The 17,856-nt window shown below is 39.3% G+C and overlaps 1 protein-coding gene across 12 annotated transcripts in view; it reads left to right on the top strand.

Moving 5' to 3' along the window:
* Positions 1–17,856, top strand: part of NEO1 (neogenin 1) — a 507,651-nt gene that overhangs the window by 433,772 nt on the left and 56,023 nt on the right. For 9 of the 12 annotated variants that reach the window (XM_073363101.2, XM_073363105.2, XM_073363098.2 and 6 more), the window contains exons 13-18: positions 676–820; positions 3,277–3,387; positions 6,988–7,182; positions 7,973–8,068; positions 9,310–9,533; positions 14,765–14,903. In XM_073363101.2, the coding sequence (XP_073219202.1) occupies positions 676–820; positions 3,277–3,387; positions 6,988–7,182; positions 7,973–8,068; positions 9,310–9,533; positions 14,765–14,903 (910 nt within the window). The remainder of the gene's footprint in view (positions 1–675; positions 821–3,276; positions 3,388–6,987; positions 7,183–7,972; positions 8,069–9,309; positions 9,534–14,764; positions 14,904–17,856) is intronic. The other 3 variants (XM_073363103.2, XM_073363099.2, XM_073363097.2) reach the window with 1 other exon arrangement.

The raw sequence follows: 17,856 nt of genomic DNA, 5'->3' as shown, positions 1-17,856 counted from the left end.
TGTACTATCTCCCCAAGTATTCAGGTTCAGGGCAGGCTTTTTCTTTCCATGTACATCACCTGATTCCTCCAACCTACATGTCCTTAGTTTCCAACCACTTGGATAACTTTATCAGTTTTGGTACAACTCAGGTCTTACTCTGGGAGATGGTGCCTGCTGTCTTCTATTCAGTTGTGTGTGTACTAAGAAACTAGAGGAATTATGACCCTGTGTATGGAGCAGCACAAGCTCCATTGTGGGTTAGGAGTACACGTAACTAAATGGCAATGCACCAGGGCTAAGAACAGAGGCTCTGTACTACAGAACGGAAGAGTTTAGATCAAATGTAAAACCCTGAAGTAGCTAGAATGTGTTCCCAGTGATTAACTACTGCCCTGTGTGTCTGATTTATAATAATTTCATATATCTGTGTGTATACATATGTGTATATAAACATTATTACAGGATAGCCTCCTGGGTACTTTAAAATAGAGAACCATGTGCACATTCGGTTTTATTTAGGCACAAAGATTTTACAATTTGAGTATTTTTGCAGATTAATTAAAAATTCTTTCCTGAATATCCTCTGTTTTACTATTTGTATTTTTGGGGGGTAATACATGGAGCATTACGAATAAAACAGTTCGATCGGCTTGATGGGAGGCAGTGATTTATAATGCATTTTACCTTTCACAGAGCATCATGATACATTGGCAGCCCCCTCCTGCAGGAACACACAATGGTCAAATCACAGGCTACAAAATTCGCTACCGTAAAGCATCTCGTAAGAGTGAGGTAACAGAGAGCATTGGTGGGACACAACTTTTTCAGCTAATTGAAGGTAAGCTATTTTACATCATTTAGTTAAAACTGAAAAAAGTCACAATTATCCCCAAGCTCCTGTTATCAGGAGCTGAGTAGGTCCTGCTTGTTCCTGGGAATGGCAGGTTTGGGAACAAGATTCCATACACTCCTAGCATTTATAGGTGACCTGAAAATGTGCTTTACATGAGCTAATTGTGGTAAGTTTGGAGGCAGCATGGGACAGCAGGTAGGGCAGGACTGAAGTCATGACCTGAGTTCTGTTCCTAATTCTGCCATTGGATTGCTGTGTGTACTGGACAACTCCCTTAAATCATCTGTGTCTCAGTTTCCTTATCTGCAAAGTGGAACCTTGGTAAAGGATTTTGAGATCCTTGGTTGAAAAGTGCTAATGTACTCTTTTTATTGTTGATAGAATTGTATATGTACATCATATAACAAAAGTAATCAGGACACTCAACACATAAGTGATTCTAAATGTTTTGTTCATTTTTTAAACTCTGAAGTCACAACTAGCCAGCCACTGTTTTTGCTATAAGATAAAATAATTAGAGCCCTGCAAATCTGTGGATATCCACTTTATATCTGCAGACCATGTTTGCAGATCAGATGTGTATACAAATTTTGTATCCACACAGGGCTCTAAAAATAATAGCCTAACTAGATGAACACACACTTAAAATGGGCAGTTGCATGATTTGTTCCCAGATCTGCCAGCTCCGTGCACAGTGAGTTTCAGTGGTGCTGTGGGGCTCGAGAATGGAGCAGGACCTCTTCTATTTAGGGCACGTAAAGCCAAACCAAACTACACTTGGAAACACTTGTTTTGTTTTAGTCCCATCATACCCTTGTCATTAAGGAAATTTAGCATGCAACCCATATCATTAGTACATGTAAATGGGCTCTGTCAGAACAATCTGAATTCTGTAAACTTAACATCAGTTGACAGGTCAATGGAAAATTTTCAGAGGAATGGTATTCCTTTAAAAATAGCATTCACAATCCAGACTTTACTATTTTCATATAACAGAATTCTGTAAAGTGGAGCTGATTAGAAATTGTTTATAAACAAAACTGAAATTGAGTGCTCTGAATAGTGCAAATACAAAAATACAAGAAATAAATTCTAAACATTTATTATAATAAACGAAAATGTGAATAATGAAGGTGATGTTGAACTGGTTTTTAACTCTAGTGTTCATTTAAAAATTAGCTGATCTGTGAAACTAATACAACTTTAGTTGTACCACAAAGATTTTATGCTCGGGGGATTTTAAATCTTGTTTTTTGTTTTTTCCGTGGATTGTTTCCTCCAAGATGTAACATGATCCTTTGAATCCTGGGTTTTTTAAGGCTCTTTGGATACCATCTTGAATTCTTAGCTCCCACTACATAGGAATTGCCACACTGGATTAGACCAGTGGTCCATCTAATTCAGTATCTTGTCTGTGACACTGATCTGTACCAGATGTTTCAGAGGCAGGTGCAAGAAATCCCATAATGGACAAGTATGGAATAATTGCTCACAGAGGAAGTGTTTTTCAAACCATGCCATAAAGGTTTATGTTCCTTATTTAAAATACCTTAAATGGCACAGTGGTGGGTTTGGGGGGTAACTGTGGATGCTCTTATTCATATGTATGTTTGATAAAGGTATATATTAACTATTACAGTGTATCTTACCATTGCTTTGGTTATAGCTTATAGATGTTTATCTAAGAAGAAAAGGAGTACTTGTGGCACCTTAGAGACTAACCAATTTATTAGACCATAAGCTTTCGAGAGCTCACGAAAGCTTATGCTCTAATAAATTGGTTAGTCTCTAAGGTGCCACAAGTACTCCTTTTCTTTTTGCGAATACAGACTAACACGGCTGTTACTCTGAAACCTATCTAAGAAGAATAATTCACTTCCTACATACTTTGATCACTCAATAGTTGGCACTGAATGCAGAAGGTTAGTTATAGAAATGTGGAGGTTTCTGTTGTGCAGACAAAGGGCTACTAGCATGAAAAGCAAAGTCTTTCATTTATCAGCTGGCTATATATGTTACACACGACGTTCATGCTGTTCTGCCAGTGACCTACAGGGAAGGTCTCCAGAGCGCCATAGTCCTGGGTGTCTGCTGTCACAGTCTGGCTGCTACACAATAATTTGTGTCAATTTCACTTACTGGAGTCTCACTGCAAGTAGTGCTGATTTCCATTCCTGACCTCAGGTTTTGCTCAACAGCAGTCTCAGGGGTGAAAGGTCAAAACATAGTGCACTTAACTCACTGGCTACGTTTCAGGCTTGACCCATGCGATGTCACAACAGCAGCTACAGTGTGTTCATCCACTCATTTAGTTTTGCATTAACAAGCTTTTACTGTCAAAGTCTGATGGTGAGATTCTTGATGTTTTAATTAGAAATTGTGATTCTTTGATCACCGTTAGAGCTCCTATTTTAGTAACTTGTATATTATTTTTATATTAGGTCTTGAGCGAGGTACAGAATATAGTTTCCGTGTGGCTGCCTTAACAAGCAATGGTACAGGACCAGCTACTGATTGGATATCAGCAGAAACTTTTGAGAGTGATCTAGATGGTAAGGAGCATAAGCATGTTTCTGACTTTAAAGACCTCAAAATTCATGGACCAGGGTAACTACAAAATTTGGCAGACCTTTTTCCAAAGCAAACATAATTTTGCTCCATTGTGTTTACTATATTCTAATTGCACAACAGGACACATGTATTTTATTTATATATAATTTTAGTAGTAGTCACTAATGTAATAAAATTCCTGTCAAGAAATTGGCCTGAAAACTGAAGATGTAAATACTGCTCCTTTACTTTCAGTTCTATGTATTGTGCTGCCTTCCCCACTAAATAATACCTAATTACAGGGTGCCAATGTCAATTATGAATTATTCAATGTCTATTGAAAAGAAATAATGTAATTGGGTACATGACTTTAATCCTCCACATGTTTTCACCCTGCAAAAGTGGGAAAAAAGTTGTTCCTTGAGGCAAGCAAAAGTGTGATCATATACTCATCATTTATACAGCAGGCTAGTGTTTTATGAAGCAAATAAGACACAGTGCATGCCCCAAAGAATTCCAGTCTAATGCCCCAATCTTCAAAGGTCCAGCGCTTTGGCAGACTGCTCTGCTTAGGGCAGGGGTGGCCAACTACATGCAGCTCTTCAGAAGTTAATATGCAGCTCCTTGTATTGGCACCAACTCCGGGGCTGGAGCTACAGGCGCCAACTTTCCAGTGTGCTGAGGGGTGCTCACTGCTCAACCCCTGGCTCTGCCCCAGGCCCTGCCCCCACTCCACCCCTTCTCACCCCCTCCCCTGTGCCTCCCCCCCAGAGCCTCTTGCATGCCACGAAACAACTGATCGGGAGGGAGGGGGAGCTGATGGGGGGCTGCTGACATATTACTGTGGCTCTTTGGCAATGTATATTGGTAAATTTTGGCTCCTTCTCAGGCTCAGGTTGGCCACTCCTGGCTTAGGGGGTGTCTTGTTGACTGCAGTGGGGCTGTGTGTGTTCAGCAGTCTGCCCACAAGTTGTACATTGCAGGTTGAGGCCTAACTATAATTGTGGTGAAATGAATGGGAAGCACAAAGACTTAGTAGACAAGGGAAAAATGTGGACGAAGGTAACAATAATAGGATTATGTTACGTACTTAGGTACTTATGTACTTAGATTCACACCCTGGTGACAGGCTGTTTCTTCTTCTAAACTTCTTTCTCTCTCACCCCTTTCTTCTTTATAGTAGAGAGAGGGTAAGAGGGCATTTGACTGAAAATGATAACTATTTGGGGTCTTACGGAAGAACCGAGGTTGATTTTCAAAGTAGTCTAGGGAATTTAGACCCATATCATCTTCTATTTGAAATTAAATCCTCTAGATGGTTTTAAAAATCCTATCCTGCATGTCTAGGAGGGATTTGAATGAGGAAAGATGGTTTAGTTGGGGCTATCCAGAATCTGACCAACTGCAGTTGAGTTTGGTAAGAAGCAAACTGTGTTTGTTTTTTTTAAAAGTGTCACTTCATCATTTCATACAAGAACTCTTAGACACTGCATTCAGTGACAGTGTAAGAGAATATCTTGAAAAACAGAGGTGAGTAAGGATAACCAGTGTGACCTCATCAATGAATGTGAGGCTGTACTTAACTAATCTGCTGACGTTATTTGACGATATATAGCTGCCATGATAGGTAAGGGGAATTCCGTAGGTGCACTATATTTTAGATTTTCAAAAAGTATGTAGCAGGTTCCACATTGGAGACTAATGGCTAAGGTAAAGAGTCACAAACTAGCAGGCAACCTTAGGGAGCTGGAGAAAACACTGCCTTTCCTAGCTCAAACAAGAGGTAGCCACAGACAGAAATTTCAGTTTAGAAAGTGGTTATGAATAGAGTCCTTGGATCAGTTTTAATAATCGGTTAATCTTTTTTTGCATTTCTCTTTTTTCTCTTTATCACCTTCCTTTTTATTCCTCCTTTTTTGTTTAAAGCAGCCGTATACTCTGCTCACCTTGGCTTGTGAAAGATTCTCTTGTATAAGACAATATTATGACAGTGTAGTGCCACCATAATGGAGTGGGGTGGCTGTGGCACCTCTGCACCCGTCTGATCTCCAGTTGATGTAATGGCCCCTGTACACTGTTGTGAGAGGTTTAGAATGGACTGAGTTTGTACAATTTAATCTCTCATTTTTAGCACTGTATTAATGTAGCTTTTTGCATTTAATAATTGTGAATTTTAATTGACCAGTAATATTAGATGGAGACCATAAGCCCTCTAGGTTAGCCAGGCCAATAAGCATGTTATGAGCTGACATCCTGATCAGTGAAGTTGGTTGCATATTTTCAATAAATAAAGCACAGTTCATTAAGCGAGAAACCCTGCAGGCAGGAGACAGCAGAACTAGCAGAATTGATTTTTTGTTTGTGTGAACCTAATATTAATCCATCTTATCTTTTATTTGGAATATTTAACATCTGCCACTGCAGGTTCCACTGGATGGAGAAAGTAATGCAAATAAAAAGCAGCTATTTTTCCTTTACTTTCAAGCAATTTAGTTAAAGGTGCAGACATATATATTAAGTTTGTTTAGTTGCTTATATTTCAATTAACAATGGTGGTAAAAGCCCTTCATTAAAATTACTTTGATGCTATTCTTCTGATAGTGCTGTGGAAATCCATCTGAACTCAGCTACACAGTTTTGATCGATTTGATTGGATCCTGATTGGGTGTTTGCTCTGTTCAGACCCTTAATGTGGATTCCACAGGTGCTCATTTCTGATGATGTCTCAGCAGTAAGACTGCATGCAGTGGGCTCATAACTAAACCAGTGAGGTGCTGCAGATTTATAAGAGTATTAAACATCAGCCACATAGTCACAATATGTCTGTGTACTTGCTTTGGTAAATAAAGGGGGCTTATAGATTTAAAGAGGGACTACTAACCTAGAGTCCACTGGACAAATCACAAGTGATTTATGTAGCAAATTTAATAACTTCTTACAGGCAGTTGTTAAAGCTATAAAATTGTCTCCTTAATTCTACAGTAAAGTTATAATCTTTTTGCTATGTCATCAGTCTGTTGTCATGGAAATACTTTGATGCCAAAAAGTCAGCAATGTGACTGTGCTGCAGTTACATACATAAGAAGAAAATGGTTAGTGAGGATGGAGTGGGGTAAATCCTTTATTTTAAGCAAATTTTGGAAAACTGCAAAGTGGCAAGGAAAATAAACAAAAGCCAGAAAGTTAAATGGATTTGTCTCTGTCGGTAATATTTTGCTCCAGTGTAAAAGTTCTCCTTTAAGAAAAGTACTAGAAGTATGAATTTCTGTATATATTGGAATATAAAAGTCGGTTAATTTTAGTTTACTATATAGAGGGGTTGTTTTTTCTTTCTTTTTTTCTGTTATAACAAGACCTGCCTTTTTGGTAGTTAAAATTACCATATTTGGATTTTCAGTTTTCATTTATCTTTTTACTTTCTGCTGCAATGCACAGATGAATAACTGGAATTTTGTCACTCTTTGCAGCCCTTGTTTTTGAGCACTAACAGAGAAAAAATGTAAGTGGGGTTTCCTAAAAATATTAGCGTTGCTCTGTGGCAGCACAAGGGGTTAAGAATACTTGTAAGAATACTTGGTTTGCATTTTTCTTTTTTGTAACAGAAACTCGTGTTCCTGAAGTTCCAAGCTCCCTACATGTTCGTCCACTTGTTACAAGTATTGTAGTGAGCTGGACTCCTCCTGAAAACCAGAACATTGTGGTAAGAGGATATGCTATAGGGTATGGCATTGGCAGTCCTCATGCACAGACTATCAAAGTGGACTACAAACAACGCTATTACACCATTGAGAACTTGGGTGAGGAAAATTCACTAACATTGTTTTCTAAATTTTAATTCTGATTTGTATCGGTATTTTCCAAGTCACAGCTTAAAATAAAAATAAGGAACTGTGTTTTTCAAAGATTCTTCCATTATGAAGTGTAGCATGGCCAGCAGTCACCACCACGGTGCCTCCTGCTGGTCATCTGAGAATTAGCTCAGTTCCAGCCTCAGAGTGCCTCCTGCTGGTGCCTGCTTCCTTCTGATCTCCACCACTTATAGCACTTCAGACCCCGCATCCCTCCTGGACCCCGGTGCCCCTTACCTTGGGGTTCTGCCCCACAGCAATGCCCCCACACTCTGAGTCTCCCCTCCCTGGGGAACCCCAATCCCCTAAGCCCACCTCGCCTCTGTTACCCACTGCCAGTCCTCATCTGGCCCCTTCCCTCAGGGACAAACTGCAGTCTAAAGTGGCCACTCATCATCAGCAAAGGGGTTTGGACATGCTGCCTTTCTAGCCCCAGCTGCCTCCCCACAGCCCTAGTACCTCAGTGTTATCTCAGTTTTGCTCCAGTTAAAGATTTGGTATGAATACAGACATCCTGTAGTATGCGAAGAATTCTTGTACGGTCCGATACACAAAGCATGCTGGAAGACAAAGTCTTAGAGAAAACTCACAGTTCTAGTTTTGCTGCTTATTGGATGCATTTCTCTGTTAACAAGTAAAGCAGTGAGTGAAGTATAGAGAAACTAGAGGCAGGAAATAGAAGTAACAATTTGCAATGAGAAATTGCACTAAAACTACATGTGAATTTTTCTTCCATCAGATCCAAGTTCCCACTATGTCATAACTCTGAAAGCATTTAACAATGTTGGTGAAGGAATCCCACTCTATGAGAGTGCAGTGACCAGGCCTCATACAGGTAAAGGGCAATGTTTGCCTTCTTTTAATTTATTGTTTACACATAGCTGAAAATTATAGCCTTGAGTCCCAGAAAGCAATCAAAGACATGAGAAAATGCATAATGCAATAGAGTTTTATTCTCTTATGATATCAGATATTCTCTGTGTCCTAAACTGGTTCACATTATTGCCTTTGTGGTTAACTTCAATTGTTAAGCCAACTATTAAACTACCCAAAACTGTATGTTTGGTTTTGGTTTTAAATTCTAGAGTTTACCCTGCAAAAACTTACAAATGTTCTGATTTCAGTATGTGGCTATAACTGTATAGCGCAGATGATACATGCACAATTTGAAAAATCTGGCTCTAATTTTTTCCTTTTATGGATGTCTCAGAAAAAGTATAGCATTTATCTGTGAAGCTGAGACACTGATTATAATGCATGCATTCTCTGTATGATGTGTTTAGGTCTTGTTTTGCAGTAACTAAATTAAATGAGGCATTAGGATAATGTTTTTCATCTTGTAATAAACTGATAATAAACCTGATATTATCTTGGGCTTTAAGCAGAGTAATCCATTAGCCTCTGAGTTGCTGTTGCCCTGTGTCTCGTTCTGCTTCTTGGCATTGCTAACATTGTGTAGCATTTTGGCCTTGTTTTAAGAGATGATCCATCAGATGTGAACATTGTTGTGAGTTTAATCTTTCTTTTGAAGACCAAGAATTCTGCTAGGTTTTCTAGAGTACCTTGGTGTTTGAATTCCCTGAATCACTATTTCATATAACATATAGATTTTTTTCCCAAAATGCTCTGAAAGATGATAGTTCTCCAGTAATCTTGAATGAAACACTAATTACTTATCCCTAAGAAGTCCATCTTGTTCTTCTCATATCATTGCTTTCTGGAGAAGAAATAAGTGGATGTTTTTGAGGCAAATAAAGCCAAAGGTTTGAACTAGTATCTTATCCTGAAAGTACTTTATACGGTGATTGAGGTTCATAGATGTTAGTATGCTTACGTGATGAAGTGTATAGGATATTTTTATTCATAACCTTTGCATTAAAAGCAATCGGGATGGAATAATTACTTTGCTAGTCTTATGTTCCCTACTAACTCTGGCTTTTCTCTCTTTTTCTCCATTCCTCATCTTTCATTCCATTGTATAACCCTGCATTTCCTTTTTTGTTTTTGTTTACATTAAAATGCCACATTCTCCCTTTTTAATTATAATACACTACTTTTTACCCATCAATCCTCTAGACACTTCCGAAGTTGATTTATTTGTTATTAATGCTCCATACACTCCAGTGCCAGATCCCTCCCCCATGATGCCACCGGTGGGAGTTCAGGCTTCCATTCTGAGCCATGACACCATAAGGATCACTTGGGCAGACAATTCTCTGCCAAAGAATCAGAAGATCACAGATGCTCGCTACTACACGGTCCGCTGGAAAACCAACATTCCTGCAAACACGAAATACAAGGTACTGGAAGCTGAACAACATCAACACAGTTGGTACAATTTAATGAACACAGATTCAGTGCTCCGTTTAGTGTTAATTGCAATTTGAGGGCTGAGGTATTTGCTGAGCAAGCAGTTTAGATTTGGGTCCAATTGAATTTGACATGAATGGACTCCCATTTACAATAATATCCCTCAGTTTAGTAATCAGTTTAAAGGTTTTTATAAACTTGATCTAACTGGACATTTTGGGGTCTATTTTTCTGACAATAGTTCTGTATAATATGGAGTGTTATATGTGAGTAGATAGAAGAATAATCTCCTTTTTGGGGTGAAGGTAGGGGGAGGAAGACACTTGCAGGATTAATTTCCTCTGCTGGAGTTTGGATGCTAAAGAATATAGACTTTGTATTCTTCATTTGGCCTTGGCATAAACTGCTTGCGTGAAGGACGTGAGCTCACCTTTGTGGGGCCAGTAGCACAGTAACACTGTGTATGCTACTACTGGGTTCTCTTCAAACAGTAGTGATGGGAATCTAAATTAATGGGGTGAGTCAAACTGAAAGATATTTACCCTACTTCATGTAAATGGAAAAAGACAAGCCTTTCGGGTCATACTAAGTTGATGATAAAAACTATTTTTATGGCGGTGATTGTGTAAAAATGTATAACTATTCCATTATGGCATTCCCTGCTTCTCAGATTTTTCTGCATATACCATACCAAAGGCAGTTGATTTCAAGACTTCTTTGGACTAACAGTTTCTTGAAGGCCTGAAAATGCTGACTGTACATTGCAAGATAGAAATGAGCCTCAAAGGAAATGGTTATTACATTTGCCAGTTAATGGAGCTTCTTTTATGCTCCTTTACAGAGCAATCTTATTACAAACCACAAATATGATATTGATATGAAAAGATACATGGTTTCTGTGTTACGCCTCTAAAGGCAAGTATTATTTATGAATCCACATTCCTGAGTCATGTGCACTGGGCATCTCGGGAGCCATTTATACAGTGCTTGTAGGTTCATGAGTTAAGACCCTATTGAAGATAGCTCACGAAAGCTTATGCTCAAATAAATTTGTTAGTCTCTAAGGTGCCACAAGTCCTCCTTTTCTTTTTGCAGTACTATATTAATTGCTCCCATAATGCTCTGTGCTGGTGACCAGATGACTCAGGAGCATGGATTCATAAGTAATTGACCAAACATAATACATAATAATGAAATAAAATTGTTCAAAATTCCTCAATGCAAAGTGTTTGCCTCAGAACACATAAGCATTAGACCCATTTGGGTTGCCATCGTCATCTATCCCAGAGCATTAACAGTCTGTGCACTGTTTGTTTTTTCTCTGCTTCAGCCACGTATTCTTTACTGTTTTATGGAGAAGTAACAACTACTAATTTTCAGCCCAAAGGGACTCTTGAGCAGTCCTGTCAGCCAGATCCTTGGTAGTCTTAATGAATATGAATTGATGAATGTGCATTGTTGCCAAGCCCATTTCCAGTGACCTTATTATTAAGTGAACATATTAGGGGCTATCAGTCTCAGTGGAGTTCTCATAGGTTCTCTGTCAGACTAATTGCCACTGACCAACCAAGTATTGAAGATATCTGACTTGGAAGTCTGACCCGCTGGATGCAGTGTTTGCATGGCACTTCCATTTCACAATTTCTGGCTGAGGAGGTTCAGAATTCTGACAAGCTTCTAAGGAAAAACATACCTTGTCCCTTATCAAAGTAACCCTGTGCAGTTCATCCCATTAGGAATCAGAAGCTGTCTTCCGAATCTGCAGTTTCAGAAGAATTTTCTTATTATGCCAAGTTCCACAATAGTGTCTGCCCACGGAGGGTCATTAAGTGTAATTTTGTTGTCTCAGCACATCTCATGTGTTCAGCTCTAAGTCAATGATAGATTCTTCCCTTATACATCTCAAGATGGGATTCCAAGAAGTTGTGTAGATCCCATACTGCTGATCCCTTTTCAGGAAGGAGCTAGGACATCCATCAGTTAGGTGGCAGTGCCTATGTCTTAGGTGACCCCAGCATGCAAATCAAGATGATATATAAAGCTTTTTCCTACGGTTATGGAGAATAGCTTTTAGGCCTCCAGTAGATCCATCACCAGATCTGTTCCTATTTCTGAGTACCTTTAATGACTCACGTTACGGATTTGCAATTACCTCAATCCTGATGCCTCCAGTGCTGCAGATGTTCAAGCCAGTGTGTCACCCATCAGTGTTTCACCCATTGCAGCTAACTGCATGTTGATACAGTCCATTCATAACTTGCTGGTTTTGATTCCCCCTCATATGTTGAAATTGTAGAAAATATTTAGAACAAGATGAGTTTGTAAACCTCGAATAGGAGTTCTGTGATTACAAATCCAGGAACCCTCTTTTTCCGAGTTTTTATGTAAGGTAACTATGAAGAGCTTTGTGGCACTAGAACAGATAGGAAGTATCTCCTGAAGCTGAAGTATTCTACCTGCTGCCAACCAAGAGGATGCATTGGTTTGACATGTCAGAGAGCATTTTTCAAATTTTCTTTGCTGCTTGAATGCAGTTGTCCTACACACAAAGTGCATTCATCAGATGGTGGGTTCCAAATAAGTAAATCACTTATTTCTGGAGTTTAGATCTTTTAGAAACCTATAGAAGGAAAATAAATTTTATCCTGCAAAAATCTATCATATATAATTATAGTACTAGTTAAGCAATATTTAGTATCATGGGATATCACTGCCACCTTCTTAAAACAGTAAAAGAAACAAAACAGTGAATGAAATTGAAAGTATATCAGGCCACTCCAGTTTGTCTCCTTGGCCTTGTATTGTGTGAAAGGGCATTCAATGAAACTGAAAGGCAGGCACCAAGTTTAAAATAGACAGAAGAAAATTCTTCTTTACACAGTGCACAATTAACCTGTAAAACTCATACCTGCCAGGTGTGACTGAGGCCAAGAGCTTAATAGGATTCAAAAAAGAATTAAACATATATATGAATAAAGAAGAATATCCATGTTTACTCTGGCGAGGGGGGAAAAGTATAAAGTTTATTAACCCTGCTGTTTCAGGGTATGACTTGCCTTATGGGGGAAGATTATTACCTAATTGTCCAGATCAGAGTGTCTTGTTCCTCTGAAGCATCTTGCACTTGCTACTGTCAGAGGTTAGATACTGGGCTAGATGGATCATGGATATGATCCTCTATGGCACTTACTGTGTAAAGCTGATGAAAACCACTTTTGAATATGTGGTTTCATATTAGCTCAAGTACTACCAATGGAGGATTGCTTATTTTTTTAAGTGGCAGTCAGTAAACAATTACAAGGGACTATTAACCTCTAGGTTGCAATAACTGCTCCACCCAAGATTAAATTTTCTTAAAAGTAGGTTGCTTTGCCTATGCATCTAATATTTCTTGGTAAGACTGATTAAAATTGAAATTTCTGACAGTCATTTCCCCTGTCTTTATTCTTTCTCTCCTTCATACTTAGGGCCCTATCAAATTCATGGTCCATTTTGGTCAATTTCATGGACATAGGATTTTAAAAATCATAAATGTCATGATTTCAGCTATTTAAATCTGAAATTTCAGAATGTAGGGGTCCTGACCCAAAAAGAAGTTGTTGTGGGGTAGCAAGGTTATTGTGGGGGGCTTGGGGTACTGCCACCTTTACTTCTGCACTGCTGCTACGGGCGGCCCTGCCTTCAGAGCTGGGCAGCTGAAAAGCGGCAGCTGCTGGCTGGGAGCCCAGCTCTGACGGCAGAGCCACCGCAAGCATCAGTGCAGAAATAAGGATGGCATGGTATGGTATTGCCACCCTTACTTCTGCGCTGCTGCCTGCAGAACTGGGCCCTCAGTCAGCAGCTGCCACTCTCCAGGCACCCAGCTCTGAAAGCAGTGCAGAAGTAAAGGTGGCTATGCCACGACCACCTTAAAATAACCTTGTGACCCCCATGCAACTCCCTTCTGGGTCAGGACCCCCAATTTGAGAAACACTGGTCTCCCCTGTGAAATCTGTATCGTATAGGATAAAAACACACAAAAGACCAGATTTCGTGGTCCGTGGCGCGTTTTTCATGGCCGTGAATTTGGTAGGGCCCTATTCATACTGATCCTGATGAAACCGAACTAGTCAAATCCAAAAATAGCTTTTCATTTCTTTGAACATTCAAAGCACTCTATGTGACTCCAAGTTTCATTTGGCAAATAGAAATTTTCTTGATCTTTTACTGGGATAATTTTAAAAGGTTTCATTGTACACTTTACATCAGAAATGCGAGTGTTATTGCCTTTACACTTCTATGTCCTTTTCATTAGAATGGTATTCTCTCATTATTTTCAAGGAATGTGACTTAATAGATAATCTTTACCTTTAGTAAAAGAAACATTATCTCTAAGTAAAATTTTCTGAAGGTAGCAATTATTTATGGATATATAGTCACATTGTCCAGTTTTGAAGTTGCCAGTCATTTCATTCTGCTTTTAGATTAGCAGTAGATCCAAATAAGGAACCAGGTATATTTATGTATGCATCAGGTATACTATTTATACTCAAGCCACGTACAGTACATACTGGACAGTTTAGCCCAAAGGCAAAAATGGTGACTAAATGAGTCATATTTCTGATTACCTGTGCCGGAGGCTATGTGTGATTTAGGAAAGTCTGTCCACAGATGGTCCTCCTTTCTGCAAACCAACATATAGGTATAGAAAATTTTTGTCCCCCCAGACAAAAAAAAATTTTTTTTGTCCCCCAGACTCTCAGAGAACCAACATTTTCAGCTAGTTTTTGAACTCTTTAGATTTTATCTTAGAATCCTAACATAACTTTTGAAAAATACTCAAATTGCAAGATGGATTTTTAATTTTAGCTTCCCTTTATCATTCTTTCCCATGGTTAGTTCATTTAATGGAACACTGTAAATTAAACACCACCAGTAGACAGCTAAAAGTCTTGCTGCATAACAAGTGTGTCCTAGACCTTATGCATTTACATTTATGGTTGACTAGTATTGAATGCTCTTGCTGATTACGAAAGGAACTTCTCGTTTCAGATAGAGTAAATGATTAATGAATTTGCATGGTAGAGCAAAAAAGAATATTGAGAGAATTAATGGCTATGGTTTTCAAGTGTTGGTGATGTTATTATAATGCTTTAGGCACTTACCTTAGACAATAGTATTTGAGACTTTGTAAATGATGTTTTTCGCTTCAGAAGTTCCTTATACTTTGTGTTTCTTTCAGACTGCAAACACAACCACCTTGAGCTATTTAGTGACCAGTTTAAAACCAAACACCTTGTATGAGTTCTCTGTGATGGTGACTAAAGGTCGAAGATCAAGTACTTGGAGTATGACAGCTCATGGGACTACCTTTGAATTAGGTATTCACTTGTGTCTTTCTGGAACTGTTCACCATTTCAACGAGATGAATAAAGTCAGTTCTACCCCAATGCTGACTTAAAATGGCAGTCCTCTGCTGTTGCTGATGTGGGATTTGGGGGTGGGGGAGAGGGCAGAGTGGGGGCAATCCTGGTATTAATATTCTTTGAAAGTCAATGAAGTGGAGATTACATAAAAGAGAGAATTGTGATCAAATTACAGAAAATAAATGGATAAAATGATCCGCAGTTAATGAATGAGAAAGAAGAGGGAGACATATGTTTCAAATATCTGAGAAATCATATCTAAATAGCAGCTACTGAGAAAAATCTTGTAATTAATAATGAAAATTTGCTAAAATTCATTAATTATAGGACAAAAATGAGATGAGACAAACTATTCTGAGAACTTTGGTGAATAGAAATGTAGTCATCAAAATCAGCCCTACATTCGTCATCTCCTCGTGAATTGCCTAGGCAGCTACCAGAACTATAGGAGCTGTAAACTGTGCTTACAAACTACAGAACTGTTGATAGTGTTACAGCTGCTGGTAGAAACTCATGCCTAATGACTATCTGTAGGTTGCAGAACCCCTCTGCCCCAGACCTGTCCCCCAGTATCTTATTTTTCACCTGCAAGATTGGTCAAAGAGCGGGGAGCATTCACTTTCTTTGTTAGCATCCAGCTATCTTCACTTTAGCTTAAATTTAGCTTTCTTAGAATCATAGAACCATAGGGTCAGAAGGGACCACCAGGCTCATCCAAGACAGAAGGTTATCCAGCCTCTTTTTGAAAACCTCTAGTGAAGGAGATTCCACAATTTTCCTTGCCAGTCTGTTCCATTGTCCTACTGTTCGTACAGTTAGGAAGTTTTTCCTGAGATTTAATCTAAATCTGCTATTCTTATTATATTTACTTTTTGGTTTATTTTACTTGTAAATACAAATAAGCCCCTGTCCAAATAGCCTTAAGGCCTTGATATCTATTAAAAAATGACATTAAAAATATGTAAAAACAAAGCGCACAAAGAGCCAGTCCAGTCTGCACAATACCATAAAGAAAGAGTGAAACCATTCACTTTGTTTAGATTTAAAGTAAAATTTTCAAAAACATCCATGTTGCTTTTGAAAATGTTATTCTTTTTTGTGGGTGTGGTTGAAATGTATCTTTGTCGTGTTAGACATCTTTGTTAGTATCAGCTTCACAGAAACTATAGTTGACCTAGTACTGAGGGTCTAAATTCTTAAGGGACTTACCTAGCTGACAGAAGCGGCAAGCAGGGCTAGGTCTAGTTATCAGGGTGATGTGTGGTGAGGCCCAAAGCAAGAGCATCTGATAACTTGGTTTTAGTGTAATATTAATCTGTCATGAACCATTAGAGTTGGAACCTAGAAGTTGCAGAAAAGTGTAAACACCTTTTAAGTAGAATTTGTATTAAAAATACAGGCAACTGAGATGTGAATCAGGGCGAAATGAAGAAAATCACTTCTCTATCCCTGACTAGTCATCTTTTCATTAGAGATATTCATAGACTTATATAGGAGGAGTCGCCAACTTTCTACTCCTTGTGTTTGTGGAGAAAACCTTGAAAGCATGACCTTAGTGCACCCAAAAGTCTCAAAAAACAGAAGACAAATAAAAAGAACTCCTAATGTATCTTTTCTTTTTTAATGTTCATGATTTAATCCAGTCTCCTGATTTTAGGTGCCTAACTGATGATTTTTGAACAGTTGGGGTTGGCAATGCTGCGTAGGACTTACTCCTCAACTACTACTGAAGAAGGGTTTGGTCTTTTTCAAGTAGTGTCCCTATGGGCGCTGCACTGTAGGAGAGCTTGGATCACTACACTGGTGATCAGAGAACTTTGCTAGTAGTGTCCGTTAGGCCTGCACATGTGCTGTCTCTCTTTGTGTGCTGTCTCTCCAGCTCGCGTTGGTTAACCCCCCTCAGTTCCTTCTCAACCACCCCAACAAGAGATGAAGTCATTAGCAGTCCATTAAGACTATCACTTAATTTTCATACCTATAGTTAGTTGGTCTACTACTAAGAGTTCTAGCTGTAGTCAACTTCTCCTTTCTTATTTTACCCTTGAAAACAAAATAAAAAATACATTAATTTCTTTAAAAAGAAAAGGAGTACTTGTGGCACCTTAGAGACGAACAAACTAAGGTGCCACAAGTACTCCTTTTCTTTTTGCAGATACAGACTAACACGGCTGCTACTCTGAAACCTGTCATTAATTTCTTTCCTGTTCTTTCTCCCCTGTTGTGGATCCTTCCCCCCAACGGGGTATGCCTGGTTTGTCGACCTCAGAAAGTGCCTCATTTGTAAAGAGACCATCCTGATTACAGACAAACACTCTCAGTACGTTCACAGGCTCGGGGAAGGCCATACACAACAGAAGTGTGGTCTTTGCCAACAACTCCAGCCAAGATCCTGCAAAGACAGAGAGCTGTGCCAGAACATCATCTTCATGGAGGCAGCTCTCCGACCCCAGTTGCCTGGTAGACATGAGCCTTCCCTACAGCATTCTACATCTAAGGGCTGGGTCAAGGAAACAGGCTGAAGATCCCTCTCATAAATCATCTAAGAAGAGAGTGGTAAGTCCCCACAGTGAGCCCCAAGATAGCTGCAATCAGTCACCATCTCACTCAATATCTTTGGCATCACCGGCATCAAGACTATCTCAGTCCAGCACCTATGGATCACAGAGACCGACAGCAACCAGAACTCCTTGACAGGCCTACAGACCCGATGGGCATGGGCACTGAGTCATCAGCCCTGAAGGACAGGGGTAACCAATCTTCTAAAAAGATGCTCCTGGTACTCAAATCCACATCAACACCACCACCGACAGCTTGCCTGACACTGGAGCAACTGGTGTGGACAAGATCCCCGTCCTCCCCGACACTACCACCTATGCCAGGACAATCAGTACCAGAAGAATCCCACCAT

Source organism: Lepidochelys kempii, chromosome 10 (assembly GCF_965140285.1).
Source record: "Lepidochelys kempii isolate rLepKem1 chromosome 10, rLepKem1.hap1, whole genome shotgun sequence".
NCBI classification, from domain to species: Eukaryota; Metazoa; Chordata; order Testudines; family Cheloniidae; genus Lepidochelys; species Lepidochelys kempii.
The sequence above is the reverse complement of the archived record's forward strand: the minus strand, read 5'-3'. Positions and strand labels throughout refer to the sequence as shown.